The 18,579-nt window shown below is 37.9% G+C and overlaps 2 protein-coding genes across 2 annotated transcripts in view; one reads left to right on the forward strand and one right to left on the reverse strand.

Annotated features, from left to right (window-relative positions):
• Nucleotides 1-18,579, reverse strand: part of MARCO (macrophage receptor with collagenous structure) — a 923,899-nt gene that overhangs the window by 461,365 nt on the left and 443,955 nt on the right. The gene's annotated exons all lie outside the window — the stretch shown is intronic.
• CCDC93 (coiled-coil domain containing 93) overlaps nt 1-18,579 on the forward strand; it is a 39,753-nt gene that overhangs the window by 18,203 nt on the left and 2,971 nt on the right. The window contains exons 12-21 of the mRNA XM_050340478.1: nt 2,462-2,578; nt 6,765-6,827; nt 7,013-7,086; nt 7,621-7,702; nt 8,960-9,031; nt 10,137-10,208; nt 10,482-10,590; nt 13,692-13,774; nt 16,773-16,810; nt 18,187-18,271. Coding sequence (XP_050196435.1) covers nt 2,462-2,578; nt 6,765-6,827; nt 7,013-7,086; nt 7,621-7,702; nt 8,960-9,031; nt 10,137-10,208; nt 10,482-10,590; nt 13,692-13,774; nt 16,773-16,810; nt 18,187-18,271 — 795 coding nt within the window. The remainder of the gene's footprint in view (nt 1-2,461; nt 2,579-6,764; nt 6,828-7,012; nt 7,087-7,620; nt 7,703-8,959; nt 9,032-10,136; nt 10,209-10,481; nt 10,591-13,691; nt 13,775-16,772; nt 16,811-18,186; nt 18,272-18,579) is intronic.

Below are 18,579 nucleotides of genomic sequence, written 5' to 3' on the forward strand. Positions count from 1 at the left end.
TTTATATTTTTTTGGTTTGAGGAAACACTCGAAAACCCTCATAAGGTTCTGTAGAGAAATGTTTGAATTGTTCCATTATTAGCTTATGTCATATGTGTGTGAGAGAATTTCATCATAAAGAATAACATTTATTGCAAAACCTTTACATATTAACAGTATGAATATATAAACATATGAACAGTGGCAGGCAAGCTCTGAAAGTCTAGAAGTAACCATGTATTTTGGCTACCAGTTTTTGAGCTGCCATGGATTAGTGATCCTCATGCATAACTAATAATGTGTTTTAATTTATCAAATTCTGTCATACAAAATGAGGCTACTAACACTTCACGTTTAATTAATTTGAATTGGCTAAATCTTTTTAGGGCAATTGAGCAGTTGCAGGGAACAGGGAAGAATGCAGAAGTGAGTCTGTACCTGTCAGTGGTGGGGATAATGTGTGTTCACAGAAAAGTTGAAGGATGTATCCACGTATCCCTTTTTTTCACGTGTAATTGGATTTCATATATCGAGATAAAGTAGAAAATTGATGATCTTAAACAGTCAGAGACATTAGTGCTCAGATACAGCTTTCTTAAACTGTAATCAAAAAGGCAACTGCTACTCCAGTATAGCAAGAGACCAGACAGCAACAAGGATGAAAGCAAAGTAGCTTCTATAATTTGTGCTTTCTTCTTTCCGTGATGAAAGATGGGTTTTTCTCCACAACTTGGAACCCAGCTCCTCAATAACTTTATAGTGTTGCTGCAGAGCCCCTGTGACTGCATGAGGCTCATCCCTGGCTTTTTCATTTGCAAACCAGAAGGATTTCTCTGCAGAAACCTCTGCAAGTGCCATACAACAAACCTCTATTATGGTGATGGTTATTTCCCGTTTTCAAAAGGCGAGCTGTAACAGTTCACTTCTTAAGATGTGCCTTTTTTTTTTTTGTGCCAAAGCTGGACTTGTATGGGTTTTTAATGTTTTTGCAAACATCAGTCTCAGACTGGGTTAGCTCGTGTTTCTTACTTTTGCATTTTCAGTTTCTCAGTTGGTATATTATGCATATGAGAGAGGCTGAATGTACAGTGAGAAGGATGGGATCTTGGAATGCACGATGTGATGAGGGAATGTGATTTGACTAAATAATGAGAGGAATAAGTAATCTGAGTGTGTATTTGTAGAATAGTTCAGTGTTACGGGTGTTGCTTTTTTCCTTTCCTAACAAAGGGAGAGAAAGTATGTGAATTCTTGGGTTAAGAAGTCAGAATTGGTCTTTTTGTGTTGTGGATGTAAAAGTACAACAAATCATTAAGCTGCTCTTCAAATTGAATAATATAGACAATAGTGAAGAGGGAGACAGATTTTTACCTCTTATTTTCATTTAAAATTAAGCTGTTTACCCATCTGCCTAGAGTGGAACCAGGAGCAAATATGAGTGAAGAGTATGTCATACTTCTTGCAGCATTTTGGGTGATTATACACTGTAGTGGTTGTCAGTATTTGGTGATTATTCAAAAAGCACTTAGTATTGAAGTCTTTGACAGGCTGTAAATTAGCACCTGAAGTACTTAAAAGTTAACTGGTTTTCTAATGAAATATTGGAAAATGGATTAGCTCAAAAACAAAAGTGCATGAAGCAAATTACCAAAACAGAGGACTTTCAAAAGGTACAAATAATTGCTAGGCAAATAATCCCTAAGACATCAGGCTGTCACTAGTTTTTAGTCATTCTTTTGTCTACTGCAAATAGACAATTTCTATTATAAATGTTATTTCTGGTAAAGAATGTTTCTGTCAGCTTTGCTTTCGCTATTCAGAGAGAACAGGAGACTGGATCCAGATTGCTGTCTTCATTATGTATTTATGAGACACTTTCTTGGCATTGCAGGCTGGATTGAGTAGTTCTCAAAGACTGGTGTCAATAGTACACGTGCACACACAAAAAACATTTACCACTCAGTGGGTTTCATCTACCACACTGAGTATGTTGTTGTCATTCAGCATCAAGATGCATCCAAGCCTCTGTTTCAGAATCTAAATACACTATTGTTCAAGGCCTTTGAAAGTCCTGGATCTACTTACTGGGGTGTAGAGCATCTCCAAGTCAACAGGCTCAGTAAATAGCACGGCTTAAGGTGGTTTTTGGCATGTTTGTATTTTTTCTGTTTAAGGAATGTGTAATGTTGATGCAAAGAAATTACGTCTGTGTTCCAATATACTGTATTATTTTCCACCCGTACCAGGACACTTGACTTTAGTTTACTTTACTTGTAAATTTTGGAATATAATTCATGTGTTCAGCTACTTCCTTACCTTGATGTGAGATAAATTGGTAAGTCATTCTTTCTGCTGGACAGTGGGACACAGTTCTAGATAAGAAATATCACAGATGCGTCCGGCTTTGGTATTTTGTGAGCTTCTGAAGAAGCAGAAAGTGATGTTGTGAGGTCCAAAAGGCTGTTATTGTGGTTTATTTTAGCAATCTGAGCTTTCAGCTGAGGAGCGGCCAGAAAGGCTTGGAGCTGCCCAACAACACAGAAGGAAGGTGGCATCTCTGAACAAGCAGATTCTGCAAAAAACCAAGCTGCTGGAAGAGGTAAGTATTGTGTGTGTAATAAAGAAGAAAACTGTGATAAATGTGGTTGATCACAAAGTTGTTGCTATCCAGAAAAGATTTGCAGGCTATCTTCTGTACCAACAATTTGTCATGCTGAACATTCACTTCAGTGTCTCTGAATGTCTTGCTTGCACATTTATTACTAAGACAATGTGGCTGGTTTTATATTAAAAAATTATGTAGCCCTGTCTGTGAGGAGGGTGCTAACTAATCAAAACATGCTTTTCCTTTTTTTGCATGTCTTTCAGAGAAAAACAGAGGGAGTATCACTATTTGATTTGTTAGCTACAATGTTGAATGTGCTCTTTTCACAGTTTTAAGAAACAGTTTAGGAAGTTACTCTAAAATACGTTATAAATTACTTTTATCACTTCCTGTCCTTTATATGAGCCAGCTTGTCTCACCAGGGTGGGGTTTTGCTAGTTTGTTTGTGGATTTTTTTGCAAGTTACTACTCAGTTTATATTTTCACATTTTTTTGGGAAGGAAGGGCTCTTGAATTTGTGAATAATTTTTTTTAATATCTATAACTAGAACCATTATTCCTCTATTTCAACCTACTTTTGCTATTGCCATTTAAACACAGAAAAGTGTAAGTGGAAAAGCTGTGCCATTACTGAAATGCTGCTCTTAATTATGCATACTGCTGTAATCAGCACCATCTTTAGCATGCAGAATCTGATGAAAACATGCTGCATCAGAGTCAGTAATTGGAAGAGCTTGCCAAAAAAATAAATAGTACTTGAGGAAAAAAGAGTTGCTGATGACTCCTGTGGATGATGCTCTGTCAAGTACAGCACTGCTCCAGCAGCCTTCATCTGTTTTTGTTTTGTCTGCTCTTGTCAGTAATGCCTTAACCTTACATCTTCACTGGATTTATCTGTTCAGTGTTGGGGTTACAGGGGCTCTGAGAGATAGGTGTCTGTTTGAGACATTGTATGAGACAGTGTTATGTTCTGTCCTACAAACAACAGAGGTTTACTGATTTGTAAAATTAGAATAAAATAGTCTCTAATGCAATAGTGTCTCTTATTTAAAGGATATTTATCCATTCAATACTTAAATCTCCTTCCAGTAAAGCACATGCTGTAAAACATTTTTTGAAGTCTTTGACTAACTTTCAAGTGATGCTAAGTTTAAATAAAACTGTAGAAATAAAACCTATGCACAACACATTTGAAAGACTAATTGCCTATCCTGTTCTTTATTTCTCTCTTAATTTTTTCCAACTTAATGAAAAACTTTATTAAGAACCAGTGCAGGTTTGTCTTGATTTATTTTGCTGAAAAGAAGAATTTTGGAGGGTAGAGTATGACAGTGTTTTGACTGGTCAATATTAGAATGCATTTCCTCTGGAACTTGCCAAACTAGTTTTGTTCTTCTTAAACTGATGCATTTCTGTTCATGTTGCCCTCTGGCATCTGTTAGAATAGCATTTTTTTTCATTGTCAGTAGCACTACAATTATTATTTTCACTATATCTTGAATGCAAACTATGTCCATCACAATTCCTTTCCATTCTAGAGGGAAATATTAAAAAGTATTGCAATATACTATAATTATGATGCTATTTTATATAATGAAATCAAACATAGGTTGTTTGTGTTTTGGGGTTTTCTTTTCACTTTTTTTACTCTATATTCTTTTAACACTTTGTTAATATGAATTTCCATGTCTGTTTGTGTCAAACATAATTTTAGTGTTCTGTCAGGATGATGACTGTTAGTAAAAAAAGTGTTGACACTACCTAGCATTTAAATGCAGGCTGAAGTGTCAGGCTTTCAGAATCATAGCATGGACTTGTAGACAGTTAAATCCTGGTGGATTCCCTCGTTGGATTGAAATCGCTTCCTGAAGTAGAAACACTACAGAATGAGATGTTTGGAATTTCAGAAGTGGGGAATTTCAGTGTATCCCAAAATCACTGTGGTATGTTTGTGTCACACTTCAACTCTTCTTTTGAACCATGAGGGCTGTGAGACACGTGCATGTGAAGGGACTGAGATGTAGGGTGTGTGTATATTGTAGAATGGAGACAGATGCAGGCACTTGAAGCATCTGCTCTGAGCAAGCCTGTTCCAGGTAAGCATCTTTGTTGTCATGGTTGTCACTGTTGTAGCACTGTTCTGTTATAAAAGAGGGCAGATTTGCTCAGGTTTAATTGAGTTCTAATTACAAATCTACAGGTTTTGGTTGTGTCCAGTAGCTCACAGCCATCTGTAGTTTTATCCCAGTCAATCTGTAGCCATACTGGAGCATGCCCAGTTTGAGGGTGTGTATTTTTTAGAACACTGCATTGCCCTTGCATTCCCTTGTGGGCAGTTAGCTCAGGCTTAATTTTGGGGAGGACAGCCTGGGTACAGTTGTGTAGGAGAAGTGGCATTAGGAAATTGCAACAGCTAGCTCAGGTTTCAAAGTGCAAATGTGTATTAGCACAGCTCTCCAGCCCTGCTGTTCTCTTGATCTTTCTTGCCTAGTTGAGCAGTAAGAGAGGCTGGTAAGAGAGCCCAGCAGTCGTGGGTGGCTTTTGCAGCTCTCCTGTGTTGTGCAGTTATGATCTGGAAAGCAGAAAGGATCCATCAAAGTCTGTCCATCAAAGCCTCAGTGACTGAAATGTTCAAAAGCATTTTCTCTGTAGCAGATGACTCTGATATTCCAGAGACTTTGAGCATAGTCTGTCTCCTGGGTCAGTAATACAGAGTATGTCTGTAACTAGATGTATGTTGTGGGGATTACGTTTTCATGCCTGGTGTGCACAATTTCCTTTGCCAGTTTCCCTGGTATATGAGTGAATGCATTTGCTTGTTTTCCTTGTGCTGCTGAGAAGCAGAAAGCAGTTTGGAGGTACCCTGGTTGTAAACCACACAAAATTGGTAGAGTTCTTACTTCATTACAGCTCTGCTTTGAACTGCCAAACAAACTTCCCAGGAAAACTTCAGTATTTCCTAAGTCTGTTTTCATGCCATTTTAACGATTGAGGACCCTTTAATTCTGTGTGGCTTGTTTTCAGTATGTAAGTCTCAGTGCTGTTTTTATGTGGGGAAAAAATGTACTGACAGCTGTTAGCCAAATATGATGCTTTTATCACTTTAGTAAAGTAAAAATTTCCTGGCTGAATTTCTCTTACTACTTGCCAAAGGCAGTGTTTGAAATCAGTGACGGTCAAGACTCCACCTTTTTAAAAACGTTTATGGAGTTCTGCCTTCAATAGTGCAGTAATTTTTGGTAAGATTTCTCATAACAAATAACTCTTTAATCTTTATGTCAGTTTTCATGAGATGTGGACTGCAAGCTTAAAATTTTTGCAACTGGTTAGAACCCAGTCTGTTGGTGAATTATTGGTAAAAAGTTATGCAAAACAATGAAAAGGGGTGTTTTTTTAATATAAATTAGGCTTTGGAAAGGAATGAGTGGAGCATTAAGTCACAGCTCTGTGTTGTGAACAGCAAACTAAACCAGCATGAAGGGAAGTGAAACAGAGCTACGTGTGTGTGTTTTGTTTGCCCACTTTTGCTCCACTTTTGTAACCCATGTCTTATTTTTGTTGTTACTATTGGCAATGTTATCTTAAATCATAAGGACTTGAAAGAAGGATGCTCTTCTAAAATTAGCCTCTGTAAATTATTACAAGTGAAGTATCTGCTGGCATTTTGCTAACTGCCTTCTTATTAGACTTTCCATAGTTACACAAAAGAAAACTTAAATCAGCTTGCTTATTTGGTATGGACATGTCTGTGGTTTGGTGCCCTGGTGCTTCTGTGCAAGTCTTAAATTGCCCTGACTTACTTGGAAAAGTACAAAATGGGGCTCTCTTCTTAGCCTGCTGTGAAACTAGGCCCATATAACCAGGCTAAATAAGTTTAAGTAATTTAGCAGAGATTCTGTCCAATAAGTTACCATTCTGTTTTGTAAAAGCCGTTGTTTATTCTACGACTTTATCTAGAAGTTCAGGTGCTAAATGTTGCTGTGATTAATTAAATATTCGATCAGAATTCTTGCAATCAAATGCTCTCAGAGTAGCTGACAAGAAAAGACAGTGTCTGTGATGGTTGGCCTGTTGTTTGATAGACAGTCATTATGAACAACTCAAATATTGCTGTTCTGCATTACAAGTGTAATTAGTGTGAATACAGAATCAAAATCTTTTTTTTTCTCTTTCATAACAGTTGCAAGCTAAGTGTACTGATCTGCAGGCAAAATGTACCGAAGCAAAGAAGACATTAGCTGAGGTAATCTTGGTTTGTTTTCCTGTGTGCTAATTGTACCCATTTTTAAGAAGTTCTGTGTGTGAAGGAATGTATAAAATGGTGAAGGTGTTTGCCAGCTTAACTCACTAATCCCATGGTGTGGGAAAGCTAAGTAGCATGACTCATGTGGAAGTGTATTTCAATTTGTTATTAATTTCAACCCTTAGGTTAAGAGTTACAGTGAAAAGCTGGACAAGGAATTGGCAGCCTTAGAAACAATAGAAGCCCAGGCAGATTCTAGGTAAGTTTCTTCCTATATGACCTTTGAAATTCTGAAAAATAATGACTTTAAAATGAATCATTCAATGTTTCTTGCTTAAACTAAAATTTAAAAATTAAATAATTCTCCAGCTTGCTTCTCAAAGACAGGAAAACATTACCATAACATTCAGTCAGAATGAAAAGTGCCAGTCTGTAGTTCAAAATAATTGTAGGTGTTTAAAGCAGAAGAACCCTAGACACATTTGACAAGTAGATGAGGCCTTCTTGAATTGTTTTGTTCATATTTGAAGCCTTCATCTCAAATTAAATAGGAGTCTCTCAAAATTTCCACAGTAATGAGGTTAAAACATAGCAAAGCCATCAAAATACTCATTGTAGTACTGCATCTTTATTTTGACCTTGGTATATCAGTGGTGATATTTGGGGTTTTAATTTACCCAGGTTTTATTAGAAATTTACTTAGAACTAAGCTTGTTCTAATATGTGTTAATTCTCCATCTGTTTAAATTAGAAACTAAAAATCTAATATGGTTTACTGGATCTTCAAATTTAGTGTATTACAGAGTCTGCGAGCACTGGTGGCCATGAATGAAAACCTGAAAAGCCAGGAGCAAGAGTTCAAAGCACATTGTAGGGTAAGTTCTGGTGTCTTATGTAAGGATTAATTTAAAACTTGGTAAATCAGCATTGTACTTGTTCCTGATTTGTTGCTGTGCTGTGTGTGACCCTGTCTGCCATCTGTCCCTGCACTCCCCACCCCCGTGTTCTGGTAGTTCCAGGCTGATGTTGAATACTGCCACCAGCTTGATTTGCAGCAGAATTATGGGCAGTTTCCCATATCTGCAGCACAGCTGTGACCAAGAGGGTTGGCACTGGCAGAGGGATCTGCCCCCTGCCCTGAGGCAGGGACGGGTAAGGAAGGGCTGCCAGGGCAGCTGAGTTTGTGTGGCTGTCCCTAACACAGGGCCGTTCCCAGACACCACATCTGCCTTGTGCTGCTCACAGCCATGGCCCTTCTGGCTCTTCTGCTCATCCCCATTCTGCTGAGAGCAACCTGGGCTGGGCTGACAGGGATACTGGAATGTAAGTTTGAGGTTGGGCTGTACTAGACACCCTCCTGTGCTATTCGCAGCCTGAAATGGATCATCTCTTCCTGGATCATGCAGCCAACAGGGACCTGAGGAGAGGCACAGTGCCAAAGAGGAGTGTTCATCAAGGCCCCTTCTGTGGAACAACCCACCAAAAGAGACAAAACTGAGCTGGAGCTATTCCAGTTTTCAGACCATGTTCCAGTTTTACTGCTTAATTGCTGTTTCACTTTCCTATTTACTGCTGTATTTATGGACTGCCCAGAAATATCATCAGAGAGAAGCATTTTCATTTCCTTCTATTCAAACAATAGCAGATGTAATTTAGTAGAATGAAAAGAAGAAAATAATGCCCTAAGGCCTACATGGAGCATAAGAACCTCATTTTCTCCATGCATACTCCTTTGGAAAGCTCTAAAGGATTGTAATGGAAACTTCCTTGCAAGCAAGTTTAGGTTCATTCATTTTTAGAAATGCCATATGTTACAGTCCCCTGTCACTCTGCTGCTATTGTAATATTGCTTTGCTTCTTCAGCTTCACTGTCCATGTCACTCATTAGCTGTCTGAGCTGGATCTAGTATATTTGCAAGTAAAATAAATCTGTTTCTGTGTTTGATAAAAGCAGACAGTTTAATGTAACAAATATTAATGGATGCCTTGCCCTTAAGCAGGGAATGCTGTTTAAACTATGTGTGGTCAGCTCTGCAGTTTTTTTGGAAGTGTGGGTTGGCAAGATCCTGCTCTCCCCTGCTGAGAGAATAGGTCTCAGTTAAAAGCCACATCAATTTTTGTTTGTTTTAAAGGAAGAAATGGAGAGGCTTCAACAAAGTATAGAGAATTTAAAAGCTGAAGCAGCAGAAGATGGGGAGGAACAGGTAACAGCAAATGTCTAAGTTTTTTACTTACAATTTTTGTTTTGAAATGTTGGTTTAAGTCCTTCTGACTTTTGGGACATCTTGTAAGCATTAAGGTATCTGCTGGAATATCTGAAAAATTCCATATCCCCCTGGTAAAGGCACAGCTCAGGCTAATAATCCTAGAAGTAATTTCTATTCTGGAAACAGCTGTAGCATTCTTGGTTATTCTTGCAGGATCTGTGGGGATCTACTCAGTGATGCTTTTGTGCATCTTTGTACTTTTGTGCATTACTTCTTTCTGTATAGTTCCAGAGAAGAATCTCTGAGTGTTGTGTTAAGAGCTGTGAATACCTCTGACAGAAACAGCTCTTCCTCAGAAAGCATGTTTGGCTTGGTTGTTTTTTCCTCAGAGTGGGTTTATTTGAAGGATGAAAGCAGGAGTTTTCAGTGGCTCGGTACATTGCATGCCATGAGCGGCTGTCAGAAGTTAGGCTTTAACACAAGTGCATCCAGACTGATGGCAATGAATAATGAATGAACAGAAAAGGAAAAGCTTGAATGACTTGTATTTTCAGTGGGTAAACATTTGATACATTCATGCCTCTGAGATGAGGTAGATCAGAAGTTCTGTGATGCTGCTGTCCTTCTGAACGCAGCATGAAAAAATTAAAAAGTAAACCTAAATCTTAAATTTTTTAACATGAAAAAGTTACTTTAAGCTCACAATCCAGGAAATCTTGAATATGTGTTAGAGGATTTATGTTTATTTTTAAACCCACCGCTGAATCAAAGTATAAACACTCAAAGGATACGGACAATCTTCCGATCCATATTTGAAGTGTGACTCTTGTAAAGTAGAGCAAATACTATCGACAAATCTTAAACTAAAATATCAAAAGTTAAAAGCTAGCTAAATGCACTTGCTTACAGTAGATGTGTCAGGTTTTTAATACAGATTATGAATTACTGTTTAAAAAAAACAACTAGAGCAACAAATGGTGATGTCATTACTGGGCACCATAAGATAGAGACAAACAGAAAACAAACCCAGTCTGCCCATTTTTGCACTGCAGCTCTTCTATGCTGCTGTAATACAAAATTGCTTTGGGTTCTCAAATTCTAGGAGCCGAATAAGATCATAGAACAGCAGTACCAAGCTGAGAAAGAGAAACTTCAAAAGATCCGGCTGTTACTGGTGAGTAACTGTTTGTGAATTTATTTGTACAAAGTCGTTGACATTTTCCTTCTCTTGTAACTTCTAATACTTCTCTTTTTTGTTCTAATTTTAACAAGTTCTTCTGCCACAAATCAATTACAAAAAAAAAAAAAAAAAGATCCTCAGCCAATGCTTTTCTTTTTTTAAAATAAATTATTTAATAACAAAGTATTGCTTGGGGGGGGGCTTCATCCATTTTAAGAAGAGAACAAGAAGAGGCTTTGTTTTCTCCCCTCCTAACTTTCTATTCAGGCACGAAGAAACAGAGAAATAGCCATTTTACAGCGCAAGATTGATGAAGTACCCAGCCGAGCTGAGCTCACACAGTATCAGAAGAGATTTATTGAACTTTACAGTCAGGGTATGTATATCAAGCAGGCACATCCTGCTGAAGGCTAAAGCCCTGAAAGGAGGGCAGTTGCATTTTGAGCATATGGCATGTAACAACAGCACTAATTCTGTGGTATTTGAAGGGTCTTTTGGTATTCATGTTCTACACCATACTTTTGAAGTTTTATAAGCTGGGCTTTAAGAATTTTCCTGAGGGTGAAACTCAGTGCACAAGATATCTGGAGTAAATTTTATCTGCAAGTGGTTCTGTCATTTAGGTTAATGACCAGTGTGTTTAGAAAGTCCTTAATTCACTATTGACAAATGAGGTTGCTGTAAGTTTGAGTCATGTTTAATTAATTTGCTTTACCATTAGATTGCTTTCATTGTTTTCACTGAAGTGAAATATCTGGTTCTGAACCAAACTGTGTCAAGAACTACAAAGAAAAGGCAGTCTCTTGAAGGGACTGTTTTCATTTTTGATTAGTAAAATCCTGCAGTATCTTGGTAGAAACAAATTGTCTTTAGCTTCTATGACCAGAAGTTATAAAATTGGGAAATGTGCTCAGTTGAATTTTTGGATAGGAGTGTGTTTGCTGTACATGGATGGTATGGAACATGCAAATAGAATAAAATTTCAAGGTTGTTCTATTAAACTGATAACAGACCAATGTGCTTACTGGTGTATATTTAATGAGCTTGTGTATTAGCATAAGCCAAGTCTCTTTTAAAGATATTCTGCATTTATTAAATGTGTGTGTGAACTGAGCTCTTGAGGGTTGAGCAGTTCCAATCTGGTTATCTAACTATGATCCAGAGTCCTTTGCCCTGGTGAGGCATCTCTAGTGACACAGTCATGTGTTGTCTTCTATGTGTGTTGTCTAACTCAATACATGGGAGAGGTGTGAGTGCAAACCCAGTACTTCTTCCCCTCTCTTTGCTGTGCCTTGCAGTTCATTCAATCAGGTCCAGCTACAAAGAACTTTGTTGTCTTGCATTAGTTCAAACAGACTCTGGTCAGATCATCCACCTGCTCAGACAATGGAACTTCATTTATAGAGGAAGTACAGAAAGATTAGGATCAAAGAGACTTGTGCAGCTTTGGTTGTAGATTGAAGATGCCTTGAATTTTATGGGACTTTGTATTCCGTAGTATAAAGTATGTGTAGTAACTCAGAATAACACTGCTCAGTCATGGTTGGGAACTGCTTTGTACAGGCTAAGCTTCTGGAAAAATGAGCTGAAAATCTCTAGCCAGCCTTTCTGTGAATTGTGGTAATTTTAGAGTTGTGCAGAAGCTTTTCATTTAGCCAGATTCAGATGACCTTCAGAGTTGCCAAAACTTGGTTTTTTGAACTTTGATCCGAGGGGCGTTGGACAAGAATCTTCAGCAATGACTTCCAACCTTAGTGATTTTGTGATTTTTGTACTAGAATGCTTTTCAGTTACAATATTCAGAGCTTTACTTTTTACCTAACAGAGCCTCTTTCATTGAAAACATTAAGCTGAGGCTTCAAGAGAATCATTGAGCCAATTGGCTCTTTCTTCCTCCTCTTCTTTGTCTATCTTACCTTACACGGGCTCGATAACTTGGCACAACTTTCTGCCCAGTGGAAATCTTGAAAGGTTTTCTGAGCTGGTACGTGGAACCCATAAAATATCTGGACTACCAAAGCTGCTGCAAGAACAGAAGGAGCTGCACAAAGCAACTGGTTTGGGAAAGACCTCTTCCATTTGGCAGCAATTCTGCAAAACCCAGGCTAATTAAGAGACCACACCTGACATAAGCCTGTGTTCCTGCAGGTTTTCAAGCTGCAGCATGATTTTACCTTTTGGAAAATCTTTGGTGAACATACTGAACAGCCCTTAATAATTTGTCAATCCATGCCAGGCTTTCCTGATTTCCTCAGTGTTTCCATGCTGCTGGTAATCAGTGTGTTCCTCGAGACTGCAGCATGAGCAGAACATGTGTCACATTTGTGCTGTGACACTGAGAAAGCTCTTTGGTCCCAAACATCTCCTACTGCAGAGGTAGCCACTGCTGAACTTCTGTCACTAAGACATAGAGATTTGGGCTGTGGGTTGCTCTTGAGCTTCAGCTGGAGAAGAGGATGGTACAAATCAAAAGCTGAAATTTCTTTAAAAAACTTTGGAAGTTCAGTGACATTGTGCTGTGGGAAGGAGGTCATGCTATCTGTAAATGGTTCTACTGAAAAGCTTAGCCCAGTGTATTAGTTCCATAAAGGTGTTATTTAAAGATGATAGTTAGTTAGCCTTTAGAGTGTGATGTAATGAGCATGATTTCACCAAGGTTTACCTTTTAACCCATGCATTTTTTTCCAGGTTCTGGTTTCTACACAGTACTTAATATATTAGTGATTTTTGCTGACTGTCTTTCTGTGCTGAACTCCAACCTTGGGAATCACAAATATCTTGGGTTTCCTTAGGTATTGAAAAACTAAAGAATAAAAGAGCACTCAGCAGATCTGAGTATCAGGCATCATGCCCAAAGGGAAGGCATGGCTGAGCCTTACCTTCTCCACTCAGCTCTATCCAACATCTGCCGTGAACACCTAAACCAGAAAGGATTATTTAATTCTATCACCATGAATAGATTCTAAAAAGATAAAAAAGGCTTTAAAACAGAAAAAGGCTTTGTTGGTCATCTTGCACCTGTGCAGCTGGAAATATACAGTCTAATGCACTGTGTTCCCACCCAGTACAATCAGCTTATCTGTTCTTCCCTGTCCCTGCCCAGTCTATGCCTCTCCAACACCACAGCTGTGCCAGGGCCACTGTGAGCAGCACAGGAGCCCGTGTGGTGTCAGGGTAAAGCTTGTCAAGGAAGGATGGGCAGGCTGATGGTGCCAACATATGTTGGCATAAGGGACTGTCTGCATTTGAGACTTAATTTAGACACTGAGCTGTGTTGTCCTTATAAAAAGAGGGTAGCTGGAAACCCTGCTGAGATTTACACGCAGAGGGAACATCCTTCCAAAGTGTATTAAAGAGTGTGTTCCATTATTGATAGTGGAAAGTATGTTATATAAGGCCTGTGAAGTATTTTTACAGATTCCATTTCACCTCATGTTCTTTTATTATTATGCTCCTTTTTTTTTTTTTTGTTTGCAGTCTCAGCAACTCACAAAGAAACGAAGCAGTTTTTTACTCTTTATAATACACTGGATGATAAGAAAGTATATTTGGAAAAGGAGGTAAGAAGTTGTTATTACTGTCTTCTAAATATTCTGTCTGTGGGGAAGGAGATAAAAAGTTTTTACTTGGCTTTCACCATGTTCAGTCTTGTCATAGCAGAGTTACCAGTCTCTCTAAATAAAAATGGAACAGCTGGTTCATAGGAATATTTCTAATCTTGGAGGGGAAATGGTCTGTGTTGCAAGAGAATTGCTGTTAGTTTAAACCACTTGCTGTGCTCACAAAACACGAGTAACGTTTGATTAGCAAATATCTCTGTCATGTTATCACAGGACCAAATTACCCTCTTTTTCTCTTTTTGGTCAATATCTTTTATTATGAACCAATGCTCCAGGCAGTAACCTTGGAGAGCAAATTCCAGTTGCTGTCAGCAACATCAGAGTTAGTTCTCAGGGTCTGAGCCTGCCTGCTCTGAAGCCACTGGCAATTTTACTGGAACAGAATGATGAGTAGTTTTCATGGAAGCAGCTTGGGTTTTGTCTCTCCCAGCCATACAGGGTTCACCTCTTTCTTGGGCATAACTTAACTGAGTGATTTCAGCTTTCTTTTATTTATTTTTTTTTTGCAATGACAAAACATCTGATTTCAGTAAAGATGGAGAAATGGCAGTTGTCGAGAGTTGATAAAAATTATTACTCTGTTTTTAAAATATGTTTTCATACTTCAGGCTTCTCTGTTTATTCTGATGAAATAAGAACAGATTACTGAGTTTTGCATTACTTAGATATATTTGTTCAGTTTGACAGACAAGCAGTGGTCAAATTTTTGACTGTGTAAAGACACTGTATCTCTGGTTCCAAAGATCACAAGCAACTATTTCCTTCCCCTAAGCAGCTGATTCTGATCTACCCATTGGGTAGTTTTCATTTTTTCCATTCAGAAATGTCATATACCAGACTTAGAAAACTACATTAAGTAGCAGCTATAGAATTTATATTATTTTAGCTTTTCTCCTAGGTTAGAGTTTAATACAGAATTATTTGGGTTTTTATTTTGAGGGCAAACCTGCAAATTTTAAAAGCATGCCAAGATTGTTTTTGAAATGGGCACATAAAAATCAGCCAACAGAATACAGAGCAGATTTATTTCACTGATACATAATTTGGAAGTACTCTTGTCAAAATAAATCAGTGCCTTTTTGGGGGTTCACAGGGAGAATTCTGAATGTTCTTCTGATGCCATCCTAACTTAGTTAAATGTATAATATCATTGAGATTTCCTTGAGTTGCTCTTAATACAAGAACCGAGGTTTCAGCAGTTAAATACTGCCTAGTAATGTACAAAAGATGCCTTTGGCATCTGTGCCTCACAAAGATCTCTGGGATATACTTGCACTTCACCTTATCCTGTGTTTTTTTTGTTGTTTTTTTTGTGTTTTGTTTTGTTTTCCTCCTTCCCAAACCAACCTTTTCATAAAACACACTGAACATCATTGCTTCAAAATAGCAATAGCAGGAGTTACTCTGAAGTTGAATTTTGGCTATGGAGGTTTTAGTTCTGACATGAAAGGTCTCTGTGATCATGGTTCATGTTTGCATCATTATTTTGAAAAGGATTTTTTAAATGCTTTTTGAACTAATTCTTTTCATAATGTCTTTCAGTTTTGGGGTGCATACTCTGATTTCAGTGTAAAGTAACCCATCACACATTCCTGTGCAGTGGTTGTGCAGTACTGCTGTGCAGTGTTACTTTTCATGACGTGAATGCTTTGTGGTATAAGCTGTAATTACATTCTCAAACACACACTTATTGGAAGAGTCTTGAGGCAGGGATGTGGACTTGGCAAATATTGATGAGTCATGCAACAATTTCTTTCCTGTAAATAACAGGAATTCTTAAGCATCTTGGCTGCTTTGGAGTCTGTTCAGAATTTGTTTGTTTGAATTTTCCAAGGGAAGGTCAGGAACACCTGCAGAGTCTGCCAGGCATGTGCTTATTGCTGTCTCATCCAGGTGGAAGGTTTTAGATTTGGGAGAGATGAGTGCAGCTTTCCACAGCAGTGGGGCAGGTGATTCTGTTTGCTACGCTTGGGTTTGTTTAATGCAGAACACTTCAAACACTCATCAAAAGGAGAAACTGCTTGGAAGGCTGAACCACAGGAGACTTGCAAGATATATTCAAAGCCAAGAGAAAGGATCACATTAATTGCTAGTTGCTGAATTTTAATACTCTCAGCAGTACATAAAAAACAAGACAAAAATCAAAAGTGGTTACATGGGATAGATTGAATATAGTTTAATTAGTTGGGGGAGTTTATACCAAGCAACAAAATATTCCTGTGATGCTGTTATAAATTGCTGGTTTTGTCTTGAGTTAGTGAATGTTAGTGAAATGCCATTCTGTAGCTTTTTCAATCTTTTAGCATCCTGTAAAGTGCATATAAGCAAAGCAAGTAATGATGCTGTTCAGAAACCTGTAAAACTCATTTGCATGAAAGCAGGGCAGGAATTCACCTGCTGTGCCTGCACTTTTTTGGTGAGTCTTCACAGGATTCTGTGGAGATACTTCATCACATACATTGTGTGGTTCCAGTCTCAGAGGCAAAAGTGGAGGTTTTTTCTGTTTATTTGTGATGTGCTTGTGCACAGTCACTGTTGAACAGTGGGCCAGTACCTGTAAGGTATTTTTATATCAAGTTTCAACATGTGTAGGACATGTGTACAGGCCACTTTACTGTATTGCTTTAGTTTGGGAAGTCATCATGCTAGAAAATTCTCAGTGGTATAAGTGAGTGTCAGTGAAATTAAAAATCTCAGTTGTGGTCCAAGACCTACTTCTGCTTTCTGTGATTCCACCACTGAAACAGATTTTACTAATCAGAAGAATTGTGGGATTTGTCCTGAAAGAAAGCTTATGGTGATGTTCATACAGCTGGCTGCTTTTCAGGGAAGTATCTGTATAGTCAAGTTTTTGAACTAAATTTCATCTTATTGTCTGTGAGAACTCATACCAGAAAAGACAAATGTATATTTTCTTTTTTTCTCTTCTAATTCACAGGTTAACTTACTAAATTCTATTCATGACAACTTCCATCAGTAAGTAATGGCCTTTTATCTCTTAATATTGGCAAAGTGTTGGTTGGAAGAATGGGAGTGGGCATCAGTTACAGAGACTAAAAATTTGTTAGAAGTTTTTATAATCATAAACTAGTTTATTAAATAGTTTATTAATTCTGATTAAGCCAGTTAGGTAATTCCAATTCTTTGATTCCCCAAACCTTTATAGGTGACATATGTTTTTAATATCTGACTCCTTAGATGTGGAAATTTCATCATAATTTTCCTGGCATTAATTTAAATCTTTTCCTGCATTTTGTGAGGTTGTGGTTATTACATTATGTACAAAACATCAGACTGGGACATGTTTCAGACATGTTTATTATAAAAAACTCTGTATCTAAAGGTTTTGATATAGTGTGAACTCCTTATGTAAAATCGTGGTTCCCTTGGAAGTTCATGGTCAGATATCAGTCTGTGATGCAGCCAATGTTTATTTTTCTCTGAATCTTTTTGATTTCAGAAACAAAAGCCCATTAGGCATTTTTGTCACAGCAGTTTATGAGAGTCATGGGGGAGGAGATGGCATTTAGTAGTTTTAAACAATTCTTCCTATTACATTGTTTTATAATTTTGTTGTGAAATTCTAAGCTTTTTTTTTTCCAGATTAATTATCTCTTTACTTTCTTCTATACACTTGTGACCTTCTGTGTTTGATCAGAATTATTTTTTTTATTTTCCTGTTGTGTTGTCCAACACAGTAATTACAACAAAACCTAGGAATTTACTATTTCAGATGTTTTCCTTTGCAGCAGGGATTGTAGATCTGTTTTGTTCAGTGATGAGATCCTTTTGTCAGGCACTAGAAACCAATTCTGTAATGGACAATTGGGCTTTGAATTGGGGTTTTTTTGGGGGTTGTGTGCAGGGGGATATTGCATTTTCCTTGGTTTATTTTTCTTACTCTGTTTAAGATATGTTAAAGTCTAAAATGATTTTTAGGCTTTCCCTGGTAGGGCCTGAAATTGCTTAGTGAATATTTTCTGACCTACTAGACCTCTACTCACTTTCTTAATATTCAAAACAGCAGCTTTTCTTAAAAATTTTTTCTTTTATTTAGTTATTTGCAATTTATTTCTATACAGCACATGAGAGTAAGCAACAGGCTTGAACTGAGAGGGACAACACTTGTGATGAGCTCTGCAGTGTCCGTTCCCCTCTCTTTGGTCGCTTATAGCAGCTGAAGAGCTGCACTGTCACTGAAATCACTGATTACAAAGATAAATTTTTACATAGAACACTAAACAGTGAGAATTGCTGGATGTGGCTAAACGTACAAGACACCTGGTACATTGAGCTCGTAGCTGACACAGTGTCCCACATCCCTGTCAGTTGTCACTTTTTTTCCTTTCCAGAGCAATGGCATCTTCTGGTTCTCGTGAGCAGTTTCTACGGCAGATGGAGCAGATTGTAGAAGGCATCAAACAGAATCGAATGAAGGTCTGAGACTCCTCTCACTTTTCTTTGCTAGAACCTAGGAGTTATTTCAGCAAAGCCTCTTGGATAATAACTGTGTGTAGAGAGATCCATTAGGTGAGGTGCAAATTAAGCGAGTAACTAACAAGGATTATCTCTTTTCACATTCATAAGAAGCTTCTCACCACTAAATGTCAATGAATAGAGTAGAACAGAGGTGTTATAACACCTCTGTCCTGACAGGAAGCTTGTACCCCATAAGTTGGTTACTGTCAGTGTAGTGATTTAAATGCTTGAGACAGCTGAATGTCACTGAACTCAGGGACAGCTCC

The sequence above is a fragment of the Myiozetetes cayanensis genome, unplaced genomic scaffold, assembly GCF_022539395.1.
Source record: "Myiozetetes cayanensis isolate MyiCay16 unplaced genomic scaffold, myiCay2020 scf9, whole genome shotgun sequence".
Classification (NCBI taxonomy): Eukaryota; Metazoa; Chordata; class Aves; order Passeriformes; family Tyrannidae; genus Myiozetetes; species Myiozetetes cayanensis.